General features: G+C 69.6%; 1 protein-coding gene across 1 annotated transcript in view; it reads left to right on the forward strand.

The window, feature by feature from the left end:
* SDK1 (sidekick cell adhesion molecule 1) overlaps window positions 1-22,388 on the forward strand; it is a 435,892-nt gene that overhangs the window by 395,063 nt on the left and 18,441 nt on the right. The window contains 11 exon segments of the mRNA XM_036424227.2: window positions 3,553-3,662; window positions 5,787-5,937; window positions 6,348-6,585; window positions 7,359-7,474; window positions 8,753-8,942; window positions 10,468-10,566; window positions 12,584-12,778; window positions 12,858-13,059; window positions 15,616-15,719; window positions 17,695-17,765; window positions 22,252-22,387. Coding sequence (XP_036280120.2) covers window positions 3,553-3,662; window positions 5,787-5,937; window positions 6,348-6,585; window positions 7,359-7,474; window positions 8,753-8,942; window positions 10,468-10,566; window positions 12,584-12,778; window positions 12,858-13,059; window positions 15,616-15,719; window positions 17,695-17,765; window positions 22,252-22,387 — 1,612 coding nt within the window.

Consider the following 22,388-nt stretch of genomic DNA (forward strand, 5'->3'; position numbering starts at 1 on the left):
ACACCTGTGTGCACACATGTATACAGTCGTGTGCACGATTGTGCCCATGCACACAGTCGCAAACGTGTGTGCGCACATTTGTGTGTGTGCGTGTCTACATGCACGTGTTCACACGTGTGTGCACATGTGTTCCGTCCACACATGTGTGTTCGTGCCCTCACATTCGTTCACATACATGCAAACACTCATACACATGTGTGCGCACGTACGCACATGCACATGCTTATGCGCGTGCACACCAGTGCACGTGCTCGTACATGTGCCGGCACACACTCACATTTGTACAGACATGTGTGCGCAGAGGAGTGCACACAGGCACTCATGCGCACACATGCCTCTGCACACATGCTCATAGGTGCTGTCCTCCAGGAAGCCCCCTGAGGCACTGCAGCTGCTTCTCAGGAATGTCTTCATGCGTCCTGGTCCCCCAGGCCCCACCGTTCCTAAACTCAGAACAGCGGGCTGGAGTCTGTGCCTGGTGCCGATGAAGCCTTCTGGAACATTCCCACCTGATTCCCTTTGAGTGGCTGCAGCCACACCGACCTGCTCCGCGGCAGCGAGCCGGTGTGCCCTCGCCCGCCCCGCCCGGGAGGGGTGGTGCCTGCTCTGTGCCAGCCGCGGGCTGGGTGCGGTCAGTCACCTGGCGAGCGAGTGGGCGGAGCCGTGGCGGGCTGTCAGGCGCCGGCGGGACGCGGGGGAGGGGGTGCTCCGGTGGCCGCGGCCTGACCTGGGGGGGCCCGGGCTGCGGTGCTGCCTCCTCGCCTGCCTGCGTGTGCTGATGGCGCACTGGAGAGCAGCGTTCAGAGTTCCTGGCCGGTAATGCTTTGCCTAATGAGGAGCCTCTGACCCTGCAGAGCAAACGCCCCTCTCGACGCCCATGACGGAGAGAGTTAACGTCCGTGTTCATCGGCTCCCGCTGCCTGGCGGTCCCCGTGACCGGCCATTGAGGTTCTTACGGCCGCCCCTCCCCCCCGGCCCCCTCTCCCGCTGCCCCGCGGCGCCCGCCCCGGGAGCAGAGGAACCGGCTGCTACGGGGAAGCGGGGGGAGGCCACAGTGCTCACTGCGCAGGGGGCAGCCTGGGCCCCAGGGAGCTGCTGGGAGGTGGCGGGCTCCGCTGCCCGGCCTCTGCAGGCTGGACCGGGAGCCAAGCGGGAGGGGAGGGGAGCGGCAGGTGAGGTGCGCGGGGCCCTGCCCGGGGTGCCCACGAGGTCCTTCGAGGTGACACGTTCCTCCGAGAAGCCAGGGCTGTCCGTCTCCCAGGGGCACTCCCCTGGGCCAAGCCGGCTAGGGGACAGTCCACTCCTCATGTTCCCGAGGCCACACACACCAGGCGTGTCCGTGTTCCCGAGGCCACACACACGGGCGGGTCCATGTTCCCGAGGCCACACACACAGGCAGGTCCGTGTTCCCGAGGCCACACACACCAGGTGGGTCCATGTTCCCAAGGCCACACACACCAGGTGGGTCCATGTTCCCGAGGCCACACACACGGACAGGTCCGTGTTCCAAGGTCACACACACCAGGCGGGTCCGTATTCCCGAGGTCAGACACAACAGGCAGGCCAATCCTCCATGTTCCCAAGGCCAGTGGTACCTGCACCCACTCCTTTCCCGCCGAGCAGCAGGGTTGTGGGGTGACCGGTGCTGCCAGAGCACCTTCCTGCCTGGGTGCGGCTGGGTGGGCCTGGGTGCAGCTGGGTGCGGGCCTGGGTGAGAGCCTGGGTGAGGGCCTGGGTGAGGGCCTGGGTGGGCCTGGGTGAGGGGCTGGGTGGGCCTGGGTGCAGCTGGGTGCGGGCCTGGGTGAGAGCCTGGGTGGGCCTGGGTGCGGGCCTGGGTGAGAGCCTGGGTGGGCCTGGGTGCGGCTGGGTGAGGGCCTGGGTGGGCCTGGGTGCGGGCCTGGGTGGGCCTGGGTGAGGGCCTGGGTGCGGGCCTGGGTGGGCCTGGGTGAGGGCCTGGGTGCGGCTGGGTGGGCCTGCGTGGGCCTGGGTGGGCCTGGGTGCGGGCCTGGGTGGGCCTGGGTGAGGGCCTAGGTGGGCCTGGGTGCGGGCCTGGGTGAGGGCCTGGGTGGGCCTGGGTGCGGCTGAGCAGTGGCAGCCGGTGCAGAGCTGCTCCTGGGTCAGCTCAGAGGGTGTCCGGTCGGGTCTGCGTCCGTTCCTTTAGGAGCCGTGGCCCCACGCGCGTTGCTGTCCCCTCCGTCCTCGCGCCTTCCCCGCACCCCAGGCCGTTTCCATTCCTGCGCCTCCTGCGCCGTGCTCTGGCCACCGGCCCCCCAGCCCACCCCCTGGCACACGTGACAGTGGCCCCCGTGCGGGCCGTAGGTCTGGGGTGGAGTGGGAGGCCCCGCCCCGCCCTGACAGCCGGCCTCCACACAGCCCAGGGCCTGCCCCTGCTCAGCCTCCCTCTGCACCGTCCTCTGGCCCAGCGCCTCCCTCCGGCCAGTGCCGGCGAGGCCTGGGACGGGGGCGGCACCGCAGGGTGGGACGCCCAGGGCTCCTGGGGCCTGAGGTCTCCCGGCGGGTGGGCACGGCTCCCCTGCTGGTCGGCCCCGGCTCCTGCACGGCCGGGCCAGTTCTGGGCTCAGACTGGGGGCAGGACGAGCAGCCACTCGGGCAGCACAGGAACAGGAAGTCCTGAGCCGTGTGGCTCGGGCCCCCAGCGGGCGGGAGCCCTGGGGCCGCTCCCAGAGGCCGCCGGAGGCAGAAGCAGGAGGCCCGCGGGGCACCTGTGTGTGCGGGAATCGGCTCTGCCGGCGGCGGCTTGCTCGGCCGGAAGGATGGCTGCAGGCCTGGCTCCCGGGCAGCGGGAGGCCTTCTCTGAGGCCCGCCATGGCCCAGCCTCGCCGGGGCCTCCTGTGTGTTTGGGCAGGACACAGTGAGCTCTGGTCATGTGAGCTGGGAGTGGCTCTGGACCCTGCGTGAGGCCCTCGGCCACCGGGGTCACGTGGGCCCAGCCACGGCTCCTCCCACTGTCAGTCGGGAGAAGGACAGGGTGGTGAGCTGCCCCCCCCTCACTGCCCCCCACTCTCACTGCCCCCCCTCACTGCCCCCACTCTCACTGCCCCCTACTCTCTCTGCCCCCCACTCTCACTGTCCCCCTCACTGTCCCCCCCCCCCCCTCTACTGCCCCCCTCTCATCTGCCCCCCACTCTCTATCTCTCTTCCTGCCTACCCCCCTCACTGCTCACTCTCTGCCCCCCCACCTCACTGCCCCCACCCTTCTCACTGCCCCCACTCTCTCTGCCCCCACTCTCACTGCCCCCACTCTCACTGCCCCCCACTCTCACTGCCCCCCACTCTCTCTGCCCCCCACTCTCACTGCCCCCACTCTCACTGCCCCCCACTCTCACTGCCCCCCTCTCACTGCCCCCCTCTCACTGCCCCCCTCTCACTGCCCCCCACTCTCACTGCCCCCCTCTCACTGCCCCCCTCTCACTGCCCCCCACTCTCACTGCCCCCCCTCTCACTGCCCCCAGAGGCTCGAGTGGGAGGTGTGTGAGGGCGTGTGGGGCTCCGCCCTGCGGCTGCCGCGGCCCCAGGAGGTCCCTTCCACAGGTGGGGGCCATCGGGGACGAGGAGGAGTGGGTGAGCCTGTACGTGGAGGAGAATGAGCCCGACGCCCAGACGCTGGAGATCCCAAACCTCACGCCCTACACGCACTACAGGTGAGGCGGGGCGCTGTCTGCGCGTCCGTGCATGTGGACGTCCCTACGGAAAGCTGCAGGGGCACGCTGCACAGCTGAGCCTTTTCCGGGAGGTCTGTCCCCGATGCCAGGCTGACAGCGACCGTCCACCCACCCCAGCTGGCAGGCGCCTGTCGAGATGCCTGTGTGCAGTCAGACAAGAACTACTTTTCAGTTAAAAATTTTTAAATACGTTCTTTTATTGATTTCAGAGAGGAAGGGAGAGAGAGAGAGAGAGAGAGGTATCAATGATGGGGATCGAGCCCACACCCCGGGCATGCGCCCTGACGGGATCAAACGGTGACGACGCTCACCCCCTGAGCCGCCGGCCGGCATGTGCTGCTTCTCTGTACAAACCATGGCCGTGCGGGACGCCCCGCTGCCCCCCTCTGCCGGCTGCCGGCTCAGCGAGCAGCACTGAGCACGCCGTTTCACCTTCTGCTGCTCGACCCTGAGACGCGGGCGGGCGGGCGGGCGGGCGGGCGTAAATCCTCGGCCTCCAGGAGGGCAGCGCGGTGATGAGCCGTTAGCGAGGCCATAACTCCCCAGGAGCCGGGAGATGGCGGGGGGCGATGCAGTTTCCCGTTATCGCCGCGGGCGGGCGGGCGGGCGGGCGGGCCATTGTCCTGCCAGGACGCCATCTCCGCAGCCGCGGAGGGGCCGGTGGAGTCCTTGGGAAGAACACTTCTCGGTCCAGCACCACGTCAGGCTCCGAGCAAACCCCCACGGAGCGACGGCTCCTGTCTGTCCCCGTTAACCTTCCCCAGGACTGGGGCAGACGATTCAGGAAGCCACACGCTCGTTTTCAGAGAAAACACGGGCGGAAGGCCAGCATCGGGATCCACGGCTTCCCTCGTGAAATCGGCGGCGGCCACGTGGTCATTCCTAAGACCGGAAGCTGCAGTTAGAGCCCAGCCAGGGTGGCTCAGGGGGTTGAGCACTGTCCCATGCACCAAGACCATGGTCGGCAAACTGCGGCTCGCGAGCCACATGCGGCTCTTTAGCTCCTTGAGTGTGGCTCTTCCACAAAATACCTCGGCCTGGGGGAGTCTATTTTGAAGAAGTGAAATTAGAAGAAGTTTAAGTGTAAAAAATGTGGCTCTCCAAAGAAATGTCAGTCATTGTCCTGTTGATATTTGGCTCTGCTGGCTAATGAGTTTGCCGACCACTGCACCAAGAGGCCACTGGTTCAATTCCTGGGTTGAAGGCTTGATCCCCATTTGGGATGGGGCAGGAGGCAGCAACCGATGTTTCTCTCTCATACATGCTTCTGCCTCTCCCGGCCTCTCCCTTCCTCTCTCTCTAAAATCAAGAAAAGCCTTTTTAAAAAGGAGCTGCAGTCAGAGAGCCGTGTTCCCGCCTTAGCTGGTGCAGAGTCAGGAAGCCTCTGTAGGTGGCACGCACATGTGTGCACATGTCTTCCCTGTATGTAAGTTCCGTTCAGAAAGGTGTGGCCGTCCGTGCAGGAGAGACGGGGCGTGGCACACAGGCAGGGGCTTGCCGTGCACCGGGGGCGGAGGCGTCTGGCCACGCGTTTGGTCTGCTTACAGCTGCTTGGCCTCCGAGCCCCCGGCCTCGGAGCCACCAGCCACGCTGCTGGGGGCGTGAGGCGCTGACTGGCAGATTCACCGCGCTTTGAGGGCTTCCAGCGGAAAAGACCAGATATACAATTTGCATTTTAAAAACATTTTTATTACAGAATAATTGCATATTCATTGGGGTCAACAATCAATTTTTTGTTGTTGCTAATCCTCACCGAGGATATTTTTCCATTGGTTTTTAGAGAGAGTGGAAGGGAGGGAGAGACAGAGAGAAACGTCGATGTGAGAGAGGCACATCGATTGGTTGCCTCCTGCACATGCCCTCACGGGGCTGGGGATCGAGCCTGCCGCCGAGGTGTATGCCCTGGACCAGAATCGAGCCCTTCAGTCTGACCGAGCTCTGCCCACTGAACCCACTGGCGAAGGCTACAATCTGCATTTTTAATGAGACCAGGTAGAGAGCATGGGCCTCGGATACAGGCAGACCCAGGCCCGAGCCCCCCCGTCCCCCAAACAGCCCGGGGTCCCTGCCTCTGCCTCAGAGGAGCCTCTCGCTGTGCCGCAGGTTCCGGATGCGGCAGGAGAACGTGGTGGGGCTCAGCCCCGTCAGCCAGTCCTCCCGGGTCATCCAGACGCTGCAGGCGCCCCCGGACGTGGCCCCGTCCAGCGTCAGCGTGCGGACCGCCAGCGAGACCAGCCTGCGGCTGCGCTGGGTGGTGAGCGGGGTGGCGAGGGGCTGCGGGCGGTCCGGGGCCCCCGGGGCCGGTCTCTCCGCCTGCCCCTCCCGGCCAGACAGGGCTCCTCATTGAGCCGAGGGTGCCGCCCGCCTGGCTCCGGTTAATCGGTGGCATCTGGAGCCGAGCGGCGGGGAAGGAGCCCATGGGGCCGGGCTGTGCCCGGGTCTGGGGGCCATGGAACTGTAAGGGCGCCAGCCTGACATTCCATCGGAACACCCCCCAGAGCGAAGCCAGGACGTGGTCAGAGAATCCCGTCCGGCCTGGGTGCGGACAGGGCCGTTAGCTCACAGGGGAGTCTGGACCGGGGTCTGAGCACAGCCCCCAGGAAAGGCGGGCAGGGACGGGGCCCACCGGGACGGGCTGAGACGGAGCTCACGCACTGTCCCCAGCCCCTGCCCGACTCCCAGTACAACGGGAACCCCGAGTCGGTGGGCTACAGGGTCAAGTACTGGCGCCCGGACCTGCGGGCGCCCGCGCGGGCCCACGTGGTCAGCGACCGGCTGGAGCGGGAGCTGACCCTGGAGGAGCTGGAGGAGTGGACGGAGTACGAGGTGCAGGTGCAGGCCTTCAACGCCATCGGCGCCGGGCCCTGGAGCGAGGTGGTGCGCGGCCGCACGCGGGAGTCCGGTGAGGCAGGCCGGGCGGGCACACGGCCCCCAGGCAGAGCTGACCCCCACTCTCTGCCCCCCACTCTCTGCCCCTCCCTCTGCCCCCCACTCTGCCCCCCTCTCACTGCCCCCCCTCACTGACCCCCTCACTGACCCCCCTCACTGACCCCCAGGTGGAGCTGACCCCCACTCTCTCTGCCCCCCACTCTCTGCCCCCCCTCTGCCCCCCCTCACTGACCCCCCTCTCACTGACCCCCTCACTGACCCCCAGGTGGAGCTGACCCCCACTCTCTCTGACCCCCACTCTCTGCCCCCCACTCTCTGCCCTCCCTCTGCCCCCCCTCACTGCCCCCCTCACTGCCCCCCCTCTCACTGCCCCCCCTCACTGACCCCCCTCACTGCCCCCCAGGTGGAGCTGACCCCCACTCTCTCTGACCCCCACTCTCTGCCCCCCACTCTCTGCCCCCCACTCTCTGCCCTCCCTCTGCCCCCCCTCACTGCCCCCCCTCTCACTCCCCCCCCCTCACTGACCCCCTCACTGACCCCCCTCACTGCCCCCAGGTGGAGCTGACCCCACTCTCTCTGACCCCCACTCTCTGCCCCCCCACTCTCTGCCCCCCACTCTCTGCCCTCCCTCTGCCCCCCCCTCACTGCCCCCCTCACTGCCCCCCTCACTGCCCCCAGATGTAGCTCCTGAACACCAGGGCTTACAAAGGCCATATTGGTAAAAACAGGCCCCTTCCCTGCGGAAGCCTCTAGGCTCTGCTCGCCAATCGGTCCCTCTCTCCGCAGTCCCCTCGGCCGCCCCCGGGAACGTGTCCGCCGTGGCGGTCAGCTCGACCCAGATCCTGCTGACGTGGGCCTCGGTGCCCGAGCAGGACCAGAACGGCCTGATCCTGGGCTACAAGGTACGCGGGAGGGCGACCTCCTTTGCTCAAGGCACACTGCGCCCACCCCGTCCCCTCCCGCCCAGCGCGTTTCTGTTCCCTGAGGGACCCACGCTCAGCCGCTCCCCGCTCCCCGCTCCTCCCGGCCCTGTCTCCTGTGAGACCCTTACGCCCGGGCTCAGGGCTGGCGTCGCCGTAACAGCCCACACCAGGCGGAGCCGTTCCCGCAGGAGCCTCGCTTGAGTGGGCCAGCGTCCTGGCACCTCCGGCTTATCCGTGTGACACCTGTTCACCCGGGCCCTCCCGTCACCCCCCCTCACCTCTCCCTGCCCTCCCGTCACCCCCCCTCACCTCTCCCTGCCCTCCTGCTGCCCCTCTCTGGGCCCCCCCTGCCTCTCCCTGCACCCCCCCTCACCTCTCCCTGCCCTCCTGTCACCCCCCTCACCTCTCCCTGCCCTCCTGTCACTCCCCTCCCTGGGCCCTCCCTGCCTCTCCCTGCACCCCCCCTCACCTCTCCCTGCCCTCCTGTCACTCCCCCCACCTCTCCCTGCCCTCCTGTCACCCCCCTCCCTCACCTCTCTCTGCCCGCCTGTCACCCCCCCTCACCTCTCCCTGCCCTCCTGTCACCCCCTCCCTCACCTCTCCCTGCCCTTCTGTCACCCCCCTCCCTCACCTCTCCCTGCCCTCCTGTCACCCCCCTCCCTCACCTCTCCCTGCCCTCCTGTCACCCCCCTCACCTCTCCCTGCCCTCCTGCTGCCCCTCCCTGGGTATCACCACTGCCTGCCCCGGGCCGAGAGACAGGGTGGCTCCGCAGGCCCAGCGGTCAGAGTGGGGTCAGCGATCAGCACCCCCGCCCCGCCCCGCCCCGCCCCGCCCGGAGGAGGTGTTTCTGCGGCCGTGCTCCCTCCGGGGCTGCCTGTCAAGTTCCGGTCACTGGGAGCCCGGGGTCCGGGGCCGGGGGGCCACCTGAGACCACAGCCCAGCCTCCCAGTCAGCGGGTGTGGGAAGGGGGTGCCTCCGTGCCCACCATGGGGTCCCCGGTCAGTGGCTGTGGTCACGTGGCCGCCTTTGGTGGCCTCAGATCTAGCAAACTACGGCGAGGCATCCAGCCAGCAGCCCTGGGCCGGGTCCCAGTCCCAGTGCCCTTCCGCTCGGGTACGAGCGCTTCCTGGCCACCCTCCCCAGTGCCAGCCAGCACCAGTTAGCCAGCTCCGGGGCCGGAACGCCTGGCCGGTCCGCGGCCCTGCCCGCACCCGCGGCCTCACCCCCCCCCCCCCCCCGCTGTGCCGACGCTGCAGATCCTGTTCCGGGCCAAGGACCTGGACGCCGAGCCCAGCAGCCACGTGGTGCGCGGCAACCACACGCAGTCGGCGCTGCTGGCCGGCCTGCGCAAGTTCGTGCTGTACGAGCTGCAGGTGCTGGCCTTCACGCGCATCGGCAACGGGGCGGCCAGCACGCCGCCGGTGCTGGAGCGCACCAAGGACGACGGTACGCGCCCTCCCCGAGGACCGCTCTGCCCGTCCCCTCTGCCCGCGTCCCCTCCCGCCGCCCGCGTCCCCTCCCACCGCCCGCCGTCCCTCCCGCCCCTCCCGAGACCGCTCTGCCGTCCCTCCCACCGGCCCGCGTCCCCTCTGCCCGCTCCGAGCGCTGGTCCTCAGCGCCCCTCCCAGAGGACCGCTCTGCCCGTCCCCTCCGCCGCCCGCGTCCCCTCCTGCTGCCCATGTCCCCTCCGCCTGCTCCGAGCGCTGGTCCTCAGTGCCCCTCCCAGAGGACCGCTCTGCCGTCCCCTCCCACCGCCCGCGTCCCCTCTGCCCGCTCCGAGTGCTGGTCCTCAGCGCCCCTCCCAGAGGACCGCTCTGCCCGTCCCCTCCGCCCGCTCCGAGCACTGGTCCTCAGTGCCCCTCCAAGAGGACCGCTCTGTCTGCCCGGCCCCTCCCGCCGCCCCCCGCGTCGCCCTCTGCCCCGCTCCGAGCGCTGGTCCTCAGCGCCCCTCCCCGAGGACCGCTCTGCCCTCCCCTCTGCCCGCTCCGAGCGCTGGTCCTCTGCCAGGGTGGCCACAGCGCCCCCTCCAGGACAGCGCGGGGACAGCAGACCGTGTGGGCCCGTGTCATCTCCAGCTCAGGGTCAGACCACTGCTCTCCCCAGTGGAGGGACACCACACACAATGCTCAGTCACCGGGCGGCGAGGGGCCGGGGGCAGCGGGAGCGGGTGACGCCCAGCCTGAGCCTGTGCGGGGTTTCCGTGGTGACTGCAGCAGGCGGGCGGGAAAGGCCGCTCTGGTGGGGTCTGCACCGTCCGGGCACCACCCCTGCTGCCACGTGCCCGGGTCCTGTGCCCGGACGCTCCTTGGCATAACCCGAGGCCATTGGCCGGTGCGCATGGAGCGGCCGCCCGGGGCCCCGGCACCCAGGACGGCGCTGTGGTCACGGCGTCTCCCCGGCAGAGACCAGTCGCCGTCTGCAGGGCCCGGCTCCTCCAGGCGCTGCTCCCCACCCTCACGCACACGCTGGTCTCCCCAGCCCTCCCGGCCTGCAGCAGCTGCCGAGGAAAACAACGTAGATTTTCGTCTCTTTTCTTTTTTAATATGTATATTTTATTTCAGAAGAGGAAGGGGGAGAGAGAGAGAAAAACCAGTGATGAGAGAGAATCATTGACTGGCTGCCTCCTGCATGCCGCCTGCTGGGGATCGAGCCCGCAACCTGGGCACGCCCCCTTCCCCCCCCCCCCCGACCCTCACCGAATGTCCGCGCCAGGGCCCTCAGCGCTGGCCGGCCCGGGCTCCCAGCTGGCCGAGCACCGCACCACAGGCGGCTGATGGAGGGGGTTCCCGGAGCCACGGGGAGCCACGGGGAGCCACCAGAGCCCGTCAGATCCATCCGCCCGGACGTGGCGTGTCCCCGCGAACAGCGTCACGGCGCAGTGACTGTGCCCAGTTCCCAGGCCCGCACGGGGCCTGGTCAGGGGCCCAGACAGCACCGTCAGGCCTGGCTCACGAGACTCCTTCGCCCGCAGCCCCAGGCCCCCCGGTGAGGCTGGTGTTCCCGGAAGTGAGGCTCACGTCCGTGCGGATCGTGTGGCAGCCGCCGGAGGAGCCCAACGGCATCATCCTGGGTAAGGGCGCGGCGCGGGGGGAGGGGGGGGCGCGGGGCGCGGGCGGCGGGGGGCAGGGAGGCAGGGGGGCGCGGGGCGGCGGGGGGCGCGGGGCGGCGGGCGGCAGGGCGGTGGGGAGCGCGGGGCGGCGGGGCGCGGGCGGTGGGGGGCGCAGGGCGGCGGGGGGCAGGGAGGCAGGGGGGCGGGGGCGCGGGGCGGCGGGGGCGCGGGGCGGCGGGGGGCGCGGGGCGGCGGGGGCACAGCTCCGAGCAGCAGCAGGCAGGTGCTGTCATTAGTGCCATCCCGTGGGAGGCTCCCGGCTCCAGCACCTGCAGGTCCTGGCCTGGGAGGGGGCCCCGCGGTCTGAGCTGGGAGGGCGGGTGCTCGGCAGGTCGAAGTTCCCGGTGGCGCTCCCAGCCCTCCCGCAGAGCCCCGTGACTGCCCCCGCCTCCCTGAGGCGCCGGCTCCCCGAGGACGGTGCTTGGAAACCTCCCGTTCCCCCGGACGTTCCCGCCGGCCTCCCGGCCTCCCGCCGCCCGCCCCTGGCAGAGGGGAGCGCCTGTCAGTCACGCAGAGCGTCCCACTCGCCGCTGTGATGCAGCGCCCGGCAGCGTCCCGGAGGCCGGGTCACCGTCACACGCCAGCTGCGGGCGCCGCCGGTGCAGACCGTTCTGGGGTCAGGGGTCACGGAGGAGAGGGAGCCGTCCATGCGAGGCCCTGACCCCGAGACGGGGGCCGCCCCGCTCTGGCCCTGGGAGTGCACGAACAGGCCGGAGGCTCCCGGTGTCCCTGCGTCTCCAGCGGAGATAAACCACCAGCCCCGAGCACCTGCAGGGAACACGCGTGTATTTGCACACACGTCACGGGGCGCTCCCAGCATGCAGAGCCTCCTCTGGGGGTGCGGGCCTCACTCCGGCCTCCCCTCAGATCACCGCGGCCGGGAGGGAGGACAGAGCAACATCAGAGGTGGAGCAGCCGCCGAGGGCCACACGGGGCCCACGGGCACGGGGCAGTGATGGTCACTGCGCCGTTCGTCCGCGTGATGGTGGCAGCAGTGGCCAGTGGGGGAGGGTACGATGCCAGGGCTCCCACACGCCAAGGCTTCTGTGTGGCTGGACAGACGACGAAGCATGCGCTGGGCGGGTGCCTGAGCGGGGTCACCCAGAGCCGAGGCCGTGCCAGCGGGAAGACGGGAGCGGAGAGAGCAGGGCGGGCGGCGGGCGGAATGGCCGTGGCCGGAGCGCAGCAGCTAAGGACAGTCCGCTCTGCCGGCCGGTGTCCCGAGCTCCGTCACGTGACTGCTCAGCCCTGGCGGTGCGGCGAGTGCTCTGCCCGGAGCAGCAGGAGCAGCAGCTGGGCCGAGCGCTGGGCCTGCCCGTTGGCACGGCCCCCGATGCGGGCGGGCGGGCGGGCGAGGGCTTGATCGGGAGTGACCCTGGCCAACCCAGGCCCCATGGCCGCTCCCTCGCTGCGGGCTATGGATGCGGAGCGCGGCTCAGTGCAGGGAGGGCTGGGCAGGGGGGAGAGGGGCCGAGGGCGGGAGGGGGGGCAGGGAGCTGGGTGGGCAGCAGAGGAGGTGGGGGAGCTGGCAGATGCCAGGGCAGCTGGTGTCGGCTGGCTGGCTGCCCCTGCAGGCCTCTCTGTGGAGAGGGCGAGGGCGCTGTCTAGATAACAAAGAGGAGGCGCTGCCCTTGGCAGGGCAGGTGCAGGGGGGCCGGGGGGAGAGGGCGAGGCAGTGAGCGCAGACCCAGCCCATCAGAGACCCTGCCGCTCCCAGGCACCCGTGTCCTCACACCCGGTCCCGTGAGGACTGCTCAGCGTGCGGTGGCCGCGGGGAGGGCCTGTCCTCTGTCCCGCGAGGGCGAGGGCAAGGGCGAGCGGGGGGGCCGTGGGCGGGGGGGCCGTGGGCGGGGGGGGGGGGGGGCTGGGGCCAGAGCCTGGCTCATCACGGCGGAGTAGGACCTGCCTGTTGCCAGCTGGAGGCGGACGGGCTGCCCGTGCCGGGGACTGGCTGACCACGCCCTGGGCCCGCCCACAGGGTACCAGATCGCCTACCGCCTGGCCCGCAGCAGCCCCCACACCTTCACCACGGTGGAGGTCGGCGCCACGGTCCGGCAGTTCACGGCCACGGAGCTGGCCCCCGAGTCGGCGTACACCTTCCGGCTGTCGGCCAAGACCAGGCAGGGCTGGGGGGAGCCGCTGGAGGCCACCGTCATCACCACCGAGAAGAGAGGTGAGAGCAGGGGCGCTGGCGGAGCCCACGGCGGGCGGGCGGGGCCCCTCTCACTCTGGTCTGTCCCCGTTTCTCGCAGAGCGGCCGGCGCCCCCCCGGCAGCTGCGGGTGCCCCAGGCCGAGGTGACCGCCCGCAGCCTCCAGCTCCAGTGGGTCCCGGGCAGCGACGGTGCCTCGCCCATCCGCTACTTCACCGCGCAGGTGCGCGAGCTGCCCGGCGGGCGCTGGCAGACCTACTCCTCCTCCATCAGCCACGAGGCCACGGCCTGCGCGGTGGACAGGTACGCGGCCGGAGCCCCTCCCGGCCTGCAGCCCTGCCCTGTCCCCCGCGGCCAGCTCCCCGCAGACCAGGGGTCTGCGCGGCCCAGGCGCAGCGCTGAGGGCGTGTCTCCCCTCGTCAGCCCTGGTTCCGGGGATTCTGTGTCCGGGACCCGCTGCCCAGGCCTAGCCTCTCCCTCTCCCCCTACCCCCACCCCCGCCCCCACAGGCCATCCCTCCGTCCCTCCTGGGACAGCGAGCCCGAAGCGAGGGCTCCTGGGAGAGACGGGGAGGGGTGTTGGGAGCGGGGCCGGGCAGCAGATGTCCCCCAGAGAGACGCCCCCTGTGCCCCCAGGTCAGCAGGCACACAGCTTTCCCGCAGGGCGGACGCTGGCCAGTGATGCTGGGGGGAACCGGCGGGCGTCCCCCTGAGCAAAACACCCACCACTCGTTCCTCAGAGGCCGGAGGGAGGGGGCCGGGCTGGCCCACCATGCACTCGGCTGCAGGGCCGGCTCCGGCCAGAGACCATGGCCGAGAGCAGGGAGGGGAGGCCGGAGTCACAGGATCGCAACTCACACGCAGCCCCTGGCGACACCACAGCCCCTAAGGCGCCTCACTGAGCTCCGGCCCGATGGCAGCCACTTTCCGGTTCTGCTCGGGCTGCGGGCGGGGCTGCCATGCCGCGGCTCCCACCGTGGCTTCTAGGACCCTGGCCCCACCGGGCTGGGCTGAGGAGGCTGCTGAGCCGCCGCTGAGCTGGGAAACCTCACGCTCCGTGTCAGTGGCCGTGGGAGGTGCCGTCCTTGTGCAGGCGAGGGACCAGGGCCAGGCGGTCAGAAGCCGGGATCTGGTCTGTGGCCCAGCGCGGCCAGCGAGGTGTGAGAGCGGGCTGCGTGCCGTCTCAGAGCCCGGGCCGCTGGGCGGGAAGGTCACCGGGTCAGGGGTCAGAGCCCGGGCTGCTGGGTGGGAAGGTCACCGGGTCAGGGGTCAGAGCCCGGGCTGCTGGGTGGGAAGGTCACCGGGTCAGGGGTCAGAGCTCGGGTGCTGGGTGGGAAGGTCACCGGGTCAGGGGTCAGAGCTCGGGTGCTGGGTGGGAAGGTCACGGGGTCACAGGTCAGAGCTCGGGCGCTGGGTGGGAAGGTCACCGGGTCAGGGGTCAGAGCCCGGGCTGCTGGGTGGGAAGGTCACCGGGTCAGGGGTCAGAGCTCGGGCCGCTGGGTGGGAAGGTCACCGGGTCACAGGTCAGAGCTCGGGCTGCTGGGTGGGAAGGTCACCGGGTCACAGGTCAGAGCTCGGGCCGCTGGGTGGGAAGGTCACCGGGTCAGGGGTCAGAGCTCAGGCCGCTGGGTGGGAAGGTCACCGGGTCACAGGTCAGAGCCCGGGCCGCTGGGTGGGAAGGTCACCGGGTCACGGGTCAGAGCCCGGGCCGCTGGGTGGGAAGGTCACCGGGTCAGGGGTCAGAGCTCAGGCTGCTGGGTGGGAAGGTCACCGGGTCACAGGTCAGAGCTCGGGCTGCTGGGTGGGAAGGTCACCGGGTCACAGGTCAGAGCTTGGGCCGCTGGGTGGGAAGGTCACCGGGTCAGGGGTCAGAGCTCAGGCCGCTGGGTGGGAAGGTCACCAGGTCAGGGGTCAGAGCTCGGGCGCTGGGTGGGAAGGTCATCGGGTCACAGGTCAGAGCTCGGGCTGCTGGGTGGGAAGGTCACCAGGTCAGGGGTCAGAGCTCGGGCGCTGGGTGGGAAGGTCACCGGGTCAGGGGTCAGAGCTCAGGCCGCTGGGTGGGAAGGTCACCAGGTCAGGGGTCAGAGCTCGGGCGCTGGGTGGGAAGGTCACCGGGTCAGGGGTCAGAGCTCGGGCGCTGGGTGGGAAGGTCACCAGGTCACAGGTCAGAGCTCGGGCGCTGGGTGGGAAGGTCACCGGGTCACATGTCAGAGCTCGGGCCGCTGGGTGGGAAGGTCACCGGGTCACAGGTCAGAGCTCGGGCCGCTGGGTGGGAAGGTCACCGGGTCACAGGTCAGAGCTCGGGCGCTGGGTGGGAAGGTCACCGGGTCACAGGTCAGAGCTCGGGCGCTGGGTGGGAAGGTCACCGGGTCAGGGGTCAGAGCTCGGGCCGCTGGGTGGGAAGGTCACCGGGTCAGGGGTCAGAGCTCGGGCGCTGGGTGGGAAGGTCACCGGGTCAGGGGTCAGAGCTCGGGCTGCTGGGTGGGAAGGTCACCGGGTCAGGGGTCAGAGCTCAGGCCGCTGGGTGGGAAGGTCACTGGGTCACAGGTCAGAGCTCGGGCTGCTGGGTGGGAAGGTCACCGGGTCACAGGTCAGAGCTTGGGCGCTGGATGGGAAGGTCACCGGGTCAGGGGTCAGAGCTCGGGCGCTGGGTGGGAAGGTCACCGGGTCAGGGGTCAGAGCTCGGGCGCTGGGTGGGAAGGTCACCGGGTCAGGGGTCAGAGCTCGGGCGCTGGGTGGGAAGGTCACCGGGTCAGGGGTCAGAGCTCGGGCGCTGGGTGGGAAGGTCACTGGGTCACAGGTCAGAGCTCGGGCGCTGGGTGGGAAGGTCACTGGGTCACAGTCTCTTGGTTCCGCCCAGGCTGAGGCCCTTCACCTCCTATAAGCTGCGCCTGAAGGCCACCAATGACATTGGGGACAGTGACTTCAGCGCCGAGACGGAGGCAGTGACCACACTGCAGGATGGTGAGTGATGGCCGGCGGCTCCTGGAGAGAGCCCCCACTTTGGGCCTGAGCCGGGGGGACGGGGGGGGGGCACTTGAGGGAGACGGAGCCCGGGGTCACCCAGCGGCAGCGCCCAGAGGCTGCGGCCGGCACTGGCGGGCCCCGCAGGGCTTCTGCGGAAGGAAGTCTCTGATTTGCTTCCAAACCTCCGCCATCAGCGCCCGGGAGCTGGATAGCCGACGGGCTCCTTACAGATGCATGTCTCCGCCGGGCAGCCGCATCTGAGAGGTGCCCGCGGTCTCACTCAGGCCTTCCCCCGTGGCTGCCCGCCGGGAGCACAGCTCCGGGGGGCACTGAGGCCCTAAAGCCCGGGGGCGTTCACCCCTCCTCCCCGGGCGGGGCTGCGTCCGCTGAGGGAGGGGGCGCTGCCTGCCTAGCGGGGAGCACATCGCCCATGGTCCTGACCAGCCGCAGGCCCCCTCTGGGCCGGACCCCAGCCTCCAGCGCCCCCCTCCGAGGCCACGGGGAGCCATTGGCACAGCCGCCGGCCGCCGACCTCACCTCATCGGGCTCTTCTCATCACCCGGGGCTGAGCTTCCCGCCTCGGTCCCTAAGGACCAGCCGGGGGGGCGGGGTTGCAGCTGGCGTCTGGGCCACATGCACTGAGCAGACCCCAGCGTGCCCTGTCCCAGCACGGGCCCTGGCACTGCCCTCTGGGAGCCGCAGGCGGACGGGCTGGGAGGGCGGGGACGACCCCGGAGGCGCCGCGGCTGTCTCTGTGGCTCCCGTTTTTACGTCGCATCTCACGACTGCGGCCATATCGGCGATGTTTGCGGGAGGCGCTGCCCCTCAGGAGGAAGCAGCAGATCCGCCAGCTGCCGGGCAGACACCCGCCCCTGGCCTCGCAGCTCAGGCAGAAAGGCCTCCTGGGACCCCGAACACCGGGGCCTCCTCAGGCCCAGGCCCTGCTTCCTCCTCTGATATTCAGATCGCCCCCGGTGCCCATCTGTCATCGCCTCAGAGGCCCGCTCCTGGCAGGCGGCGGCGGTGCAGGGGCGGGGGGAGCACCCCTGAGTGTGGGGATGGCTGTGGGGAGAAGTGAGGCCCCTCTTCCCCGCTGAGTTCTCTAGCCCAGCGGTGGGCAAACACCTCAGCCCGCAGAGCCACATGTCAACCGCACAACGATTGAAATCCCTTCGGAGAGCCGCATTCTTTTAACTTAAACTTCTCCTAACGCCACTTCTTCAACATAGACTCGCCCAGGCCGTGTGTTTTGTGGAAGAGCCACACTCAAGGGGCCAAAGAACTGCATGTGGCTCGAGAGCCGAAGTTTGCCGACCACGGTTCTAACCTAAAAAGCAAACTGACAGGAGGAAAGGTCCGAGTGTATTGTTCGTAGGGGCCCCGGACACGGAGCCTGCGGACAGGCCGGCAGTGAGGGCCCGAGGAGCAGGAGGGCTCTGGGGCCTTGGCGGGGAGCCAGGGAGGTCCTTCCGAGTCCGGGACGTGGGTGCGTGGGGAGCCGTTAGCGCCAGGTCAGGGCACGGCCAGGGCAGCGGACAGACCGCCTGTCCCCGCAGCTGTGAGCAGAGCACACCGGGGTGGACCGGGCCCCTCCAGCCGCCGGGGTCCCTCCTTCGTGGCAGTCACTCCGTGGCCAGGACCCAGCCCAGGCCCTGGCGTGGTCACCTGTCCAGCCAGAGGTCTCTGGCGGCAGAGAATGTGCTGCCCTCCTCGGGCGGGGCGGGGCGGGGCGGGCCTCTGAGCAGGCTCTCGGGGCGCCGGGCGCCCCGCTGTGAGTGCCCGTGGAGAGGTGGGCAGCCCTCGGTGTCGGTGCCGGTCTGTCTTGGTGAGGGGGTCATACGGGTGCTGGCCCCCTCCTCTCCTGGCGAGGGCTGACGGGTGCAGGGCACCCACGGGGGAGGGGTGGGAGCTCGGGGCGGGGGCACCAGGTACCAGCAGAGCCTCTGATCTGTCTCCTTGGTCTTGATTTCAGTTCCCGGGGAGCCTCCCAGTTCCGTCTCAGTGACACCCCACACCACCTCCTCCGTCCTGGTCCAGTGGCAGGTAAGCCCACGGGCCTCATAAAACACGGGCCTCATAAAACACGGCGCTCACCCTGCACACACACACTCTGCTCACACCCTCACCCTCCACACACTCACCCTGCTCACACTCACCATCCGCACACTCACCCTCCACACACTCACCCTGCTCACACTCACCATCCGCACACTCACCCTGCACACGCTCACCCTGCACACGCTCACCCTGCACACGCTCACCCTCCACTCACCCTCCACACGCTCACCCTCCACACGCTCACCCTCCACACGCTTACCCTCCACACGCTCACCCTCCACACACTCACCCTGCACACACTCACCCTGCACACGCTCACCCGCCACACGCTCACCCTGCACACGCTCACCCTGCACACGCTCACCCTGCACACGCTCACCCTCCACACGCTCACCCTGCACACACTCACCCTGCTCACACTCACCCTGCACACGCTCACCCGCCACACGCTCACCCTGCACACGCTCACCCTGCACACGCTCACCCTGCACACGCTCACCCTGCACACGCTCACCCTCCACACGCTCACCCTGCACACGCTCACCCTGCACACGCTCACCCTCCACACGCTTACCCTCCACACACTCACCCTGCTCACACTCACCCTGCACACGCTCACCCGCCACACGCTCACCCTGCACACGCTCACCCTGCACACGCTCACCCTGCACACGCTCACCCTGCACACGCTCACCCTCCACACGCTCACCCTGCACACACTCACCCTGCACACACTCACCCTGCACACACTCACCCTCCACATGCTCACCCTGCACACGCTCACCCTGCACACGCTCACCCTGCACACGCTCACCCTGCACACGCTCACCTTGCACACACTCACCCTCCACTCACCCTCCACACGCTCACCCTCCACACGCTTACCCTCCACACACTCACCCTGCTCACGCTCACCCTGCACACGCTCACCCTCCACACGCTCACCCTGCACACGCTCACCCTGCACACGCTCACCCTGCACACGCTCACCCTCCACACGCTCACCCTCCACACGCCCACCCTCCACACGCTCACCCTGCACACGCTCACCCTGCACACGCTCACCCTCCACACGCTCACCCTCCACACGCTCACCCTGCACACGCTCACCCTGCACACGCTCACCCTGCACACGCTCACCCTGCACACGCTCACCCTCCACACGCTCACCCTCCACTCACCCTGCACACACTCACCCTGCACACACTCACCCTGCACACACTCACCCTGCACACGCTCACCCTGCACACGCTCACCCTGCACACGCTCACCCTCCACACGCTCACCCTCCACACGCTCACCCTCCACAAGCTCACCCTCACACGCTCACCCTGCCACCCACCTCACCCTCCACACGCTCACCCTCCACACGCTCACCCTGCACACGCTCACCCTGCACACGCTCACCCTGCTCACGCTCACCATCCACACACTCACCCTCCACACACTCACCCTGCACACGCTCACCCTCCACACGCTCACCCTGCACACGCTCACCCTGCACACGCTCATCCTCCACACACTCACCCTCCACACGCTCACCCTGCACACGCTCACCCTGCACACGCTCACCCTGCTCACGCTCACCCTCCACACGCTCACCCTCCACACGCTCACCCTGCACACGCTCACCCTGCACACGCTCATCCTCCACACACTCACCCTCCACACGCTCACCCTGCACACGCTCACCCTCCACACGCTCACCCTGCACACGCTCACCCTGCTCACGCTCACCCTGCACACGCTCATCCTCCACACGCTCACCCTCCACACGCTCACCCTGCACACGCTCACCCTCCACACGCTCACCCTCCACACGCTCACCCTGCACACGCTCACCCTGCTCACGCTCACCCTGCACACGCTCACCCTGCACACGCTCACCCTGCACACGCTCACCCTGCACACGCTCACCCTGCACACGCTCATCCTCCACTCACCCTGCACACGCTCACCCTGCACACGCTCACCCTCCACACGCTCACCCTCCACACGCTCACCCTGCACACGCTCACCCTGCACACGCTCACCCTGCTCACGCTCACCCTGCACACGCTCACCCTGCACACGCTCACCCTGCACACGCTCACCCTGCACACGCTCACCCTCCACACGCTCACCCTGCACACGCTCACCCTGCTCACGCTCACCCTGCACACGCTCACCCTGCACACGCTCACCCTCCACACACTCACCCTCCACACGCTCACCCTCCACACGCTCACCCTGCACACGCTCACCCTGCACACGCTCATCCTCCACTCACCCTGCACACGCTCACCCTGCACACGCTCACCCTCCACACGCTCACCCTCCACACGCTCACCCTCCACACGCTCACCCTGCTCACGCTCACCCTGCACACGCTCACCCTCCACACGCTCACCCTGCACACACTCACCCTGCACACACTCACCCTGCACACACTCACCCTGCACACGCTCACCCTGCACACACTCACCCTCCACACGCTCACCTGCACCCAGCATCGTGGCGGAGGGGTTGGAGCAGGATGGGTGGCTGCTGGAGGGAGCGCCCGGCGTGGCCGCACAGAGAGCCTGGCTGTCCGCACACACAGTGGACTCGCACCCGTTCACGAGGGCCCAGGCGCCAGAGCATCGAGGCCCCGTGTCCCCGGCCAGGTGAGGGCGGCAGGCAGGGCTGCGTGGACGCTGCGTGGACGTGCCCGCCCATCCTACAGGGAGTGGACCGTGACCGCGCCCCCTCCCGAAGTCCCGTCTAGCGGGGTCTCTGCCCCCACCGCTCCCTGAGCCCTCAGACCGAGGACCGGACAGGTCCTGTGTGGGTCTCGCTCTCAGTGGCGTTGAGAAGCCTCGCTGCCGCTGCCCCCTTGCCTTTCCCCAGTGGGGTCTCTGCTAGCGAGGAGGTGCGTGAGGTCGGGGTAACAGGGACAGGTCTTCCGGGCAGGCTGCAGCCCTGGGGCCAGCCCAGCGCAGGCGCCGTGGTGTCCGTCAGAGCAGGGCCAGGCCCCGGCAGCCAGGGACCCCCGCGCCGGGAGGGGCTGCAGGCGGACGGCGAGGGGAGCTCCTTCCTGCACGGGCCGCGCTCCGGGCCGCGCAGGCCTCGCCTCCGCCCGGAGCGGGTCCGGGGCCTCGGCAGCTGCTCCCCACACGGGGCCCCCGCCCGTAGAGCTCGGACGGCTCTGTGAGTGCGGCGGCTGCACCAGCGGAATGTACTGGCCGAGCCGGCACTGTCCCCTCCGAGCCTGCGGGACACGTCACAGGAGGCCCCGCAGGAGCGGCCGCGAGGGAAGTGCTGCCTGTCAGCGCCAGCCGCTGGCACCGCGGGGTGAGGAGCGATTACAGAGGCCGGCGGGCGGCACAGCGTCTCCTGAGGCTCCCTGTGCCCGCACCACGTCACCTGCAGACCTGTCGCTGACGGCCCCGCTATGGCTCCCGGGCGTCCCACCGTTCAGGCGGCAGATCGGGGTCCCGCGGGGCCTGAAGTCTGGGCCTGCGCGGTCCCCGGAGGAGGCGAGGGGCGCTGGGGGCACTCGCCTGGTGTGGACACCCATCAGCGCTGCGGCCTGCTGTCCCGAAACTCCCAGGGGGCGGGCAGCCTGTCTCTCAAATACAGCCCCGCCCCTCCTGAGCAGAGACCGCCGTGCAGAGGCCGCCGAGGACGCACTGCACTCGGTGCTGCACAGGCGCCTCTGGGCGGCGGCGGCCCACGGGGACGGGCGTGGGAGGACGTGCCTCGTGGCCGTGCCTCTCGCTCCGCCGTGGGGCCGGCGGGGCCGGCGGAGAGCAGCTCGGTGCAGGCGCCCAGCAGCCGGAGGGAGTGAGCGGGTGGAGCTCTGCGGGCGTGGCGGGCGTGGTGGGCAGCGGAGGGGCGCTGACCCTGGGCCGGGGAGGGGTGTCCACTGCCCTGTCTGCTGGGGAAGGGACCGGCCCCGGGTGAGAGGCGGGGAGGGGCCAGCAGGGCCAGGGCGTGGCAGCGCCGTGTCCCCCAAACCCCAGGACTCCATCGCATGGGCATCGAGGGGCCCTGCTCTGTGCTCCGGGAGCGGCAGCGTGGAAGATGTGGGCAGAGTGCCAGCTCGGCCTCGACTGCCCAGGAGGCCCCGGCGTGGTGCCAGCCTCCCTCCCCAGGCCCCAGGCCCAGCCCTGCACCCAGCCCGCTGCCTCCAGGACACCTGGCCTCCTGCTCCCCCCCAGCACCCGCCTCCCCCAGCTCCCTCCGCCCTGCTGCCGTGCCCAGTGGTGACCGGGCACACTGCCCCGGGGCTCTGCCTTCTCACAGGCCTGGGAAACGGGCAAAACGCTCCGGCCGGGGGGCCGTCCGCCGAGTGTTCCCACCGAGCGGCTGCCATCCGGGTGGCCAGCCAGGCCAGGGCGGGCTTCACCGAGGCCGCGGACGTGGGCAGCCAGCTCACCCACCCACGAGGGCCCCACCCGCCTGCCGGGTGCGAGGTCCCTTGCGAGGCCGACGCCGCCTGTCTCTGCAGCCCCCGAGCGACGAGAGCCTGAACGGCCTGCTGCAGGGCTACCGCATCTACTACCGGGCGCTGGAGCCCGAGGGGGCCGCGGGGCCCGAGGCCGCCGCGCTCCGAACCCCCTCGGCCTCCCGGAGCGAGCTCACAGG

This window comes from Pipistrellus kuhlii, unplaced genomic scaffold (assembly GCF_014108245.1).
Source record: "Pipistrellus kuhlii isolate mPipKuh1 unplaced genomic scaffold, mPipKuh1.p scaffold_m20_p_8, whole genome shotgun sequence".
In the NCBI taxonomy this organism is placed as follows: domain Eukaryota; kingdom Metazoa; phylum Chordata; class Mammalia; order Chiroptera; family Vespertilionidae; genus Pipistrellus; species Pipistrellus kuhlii.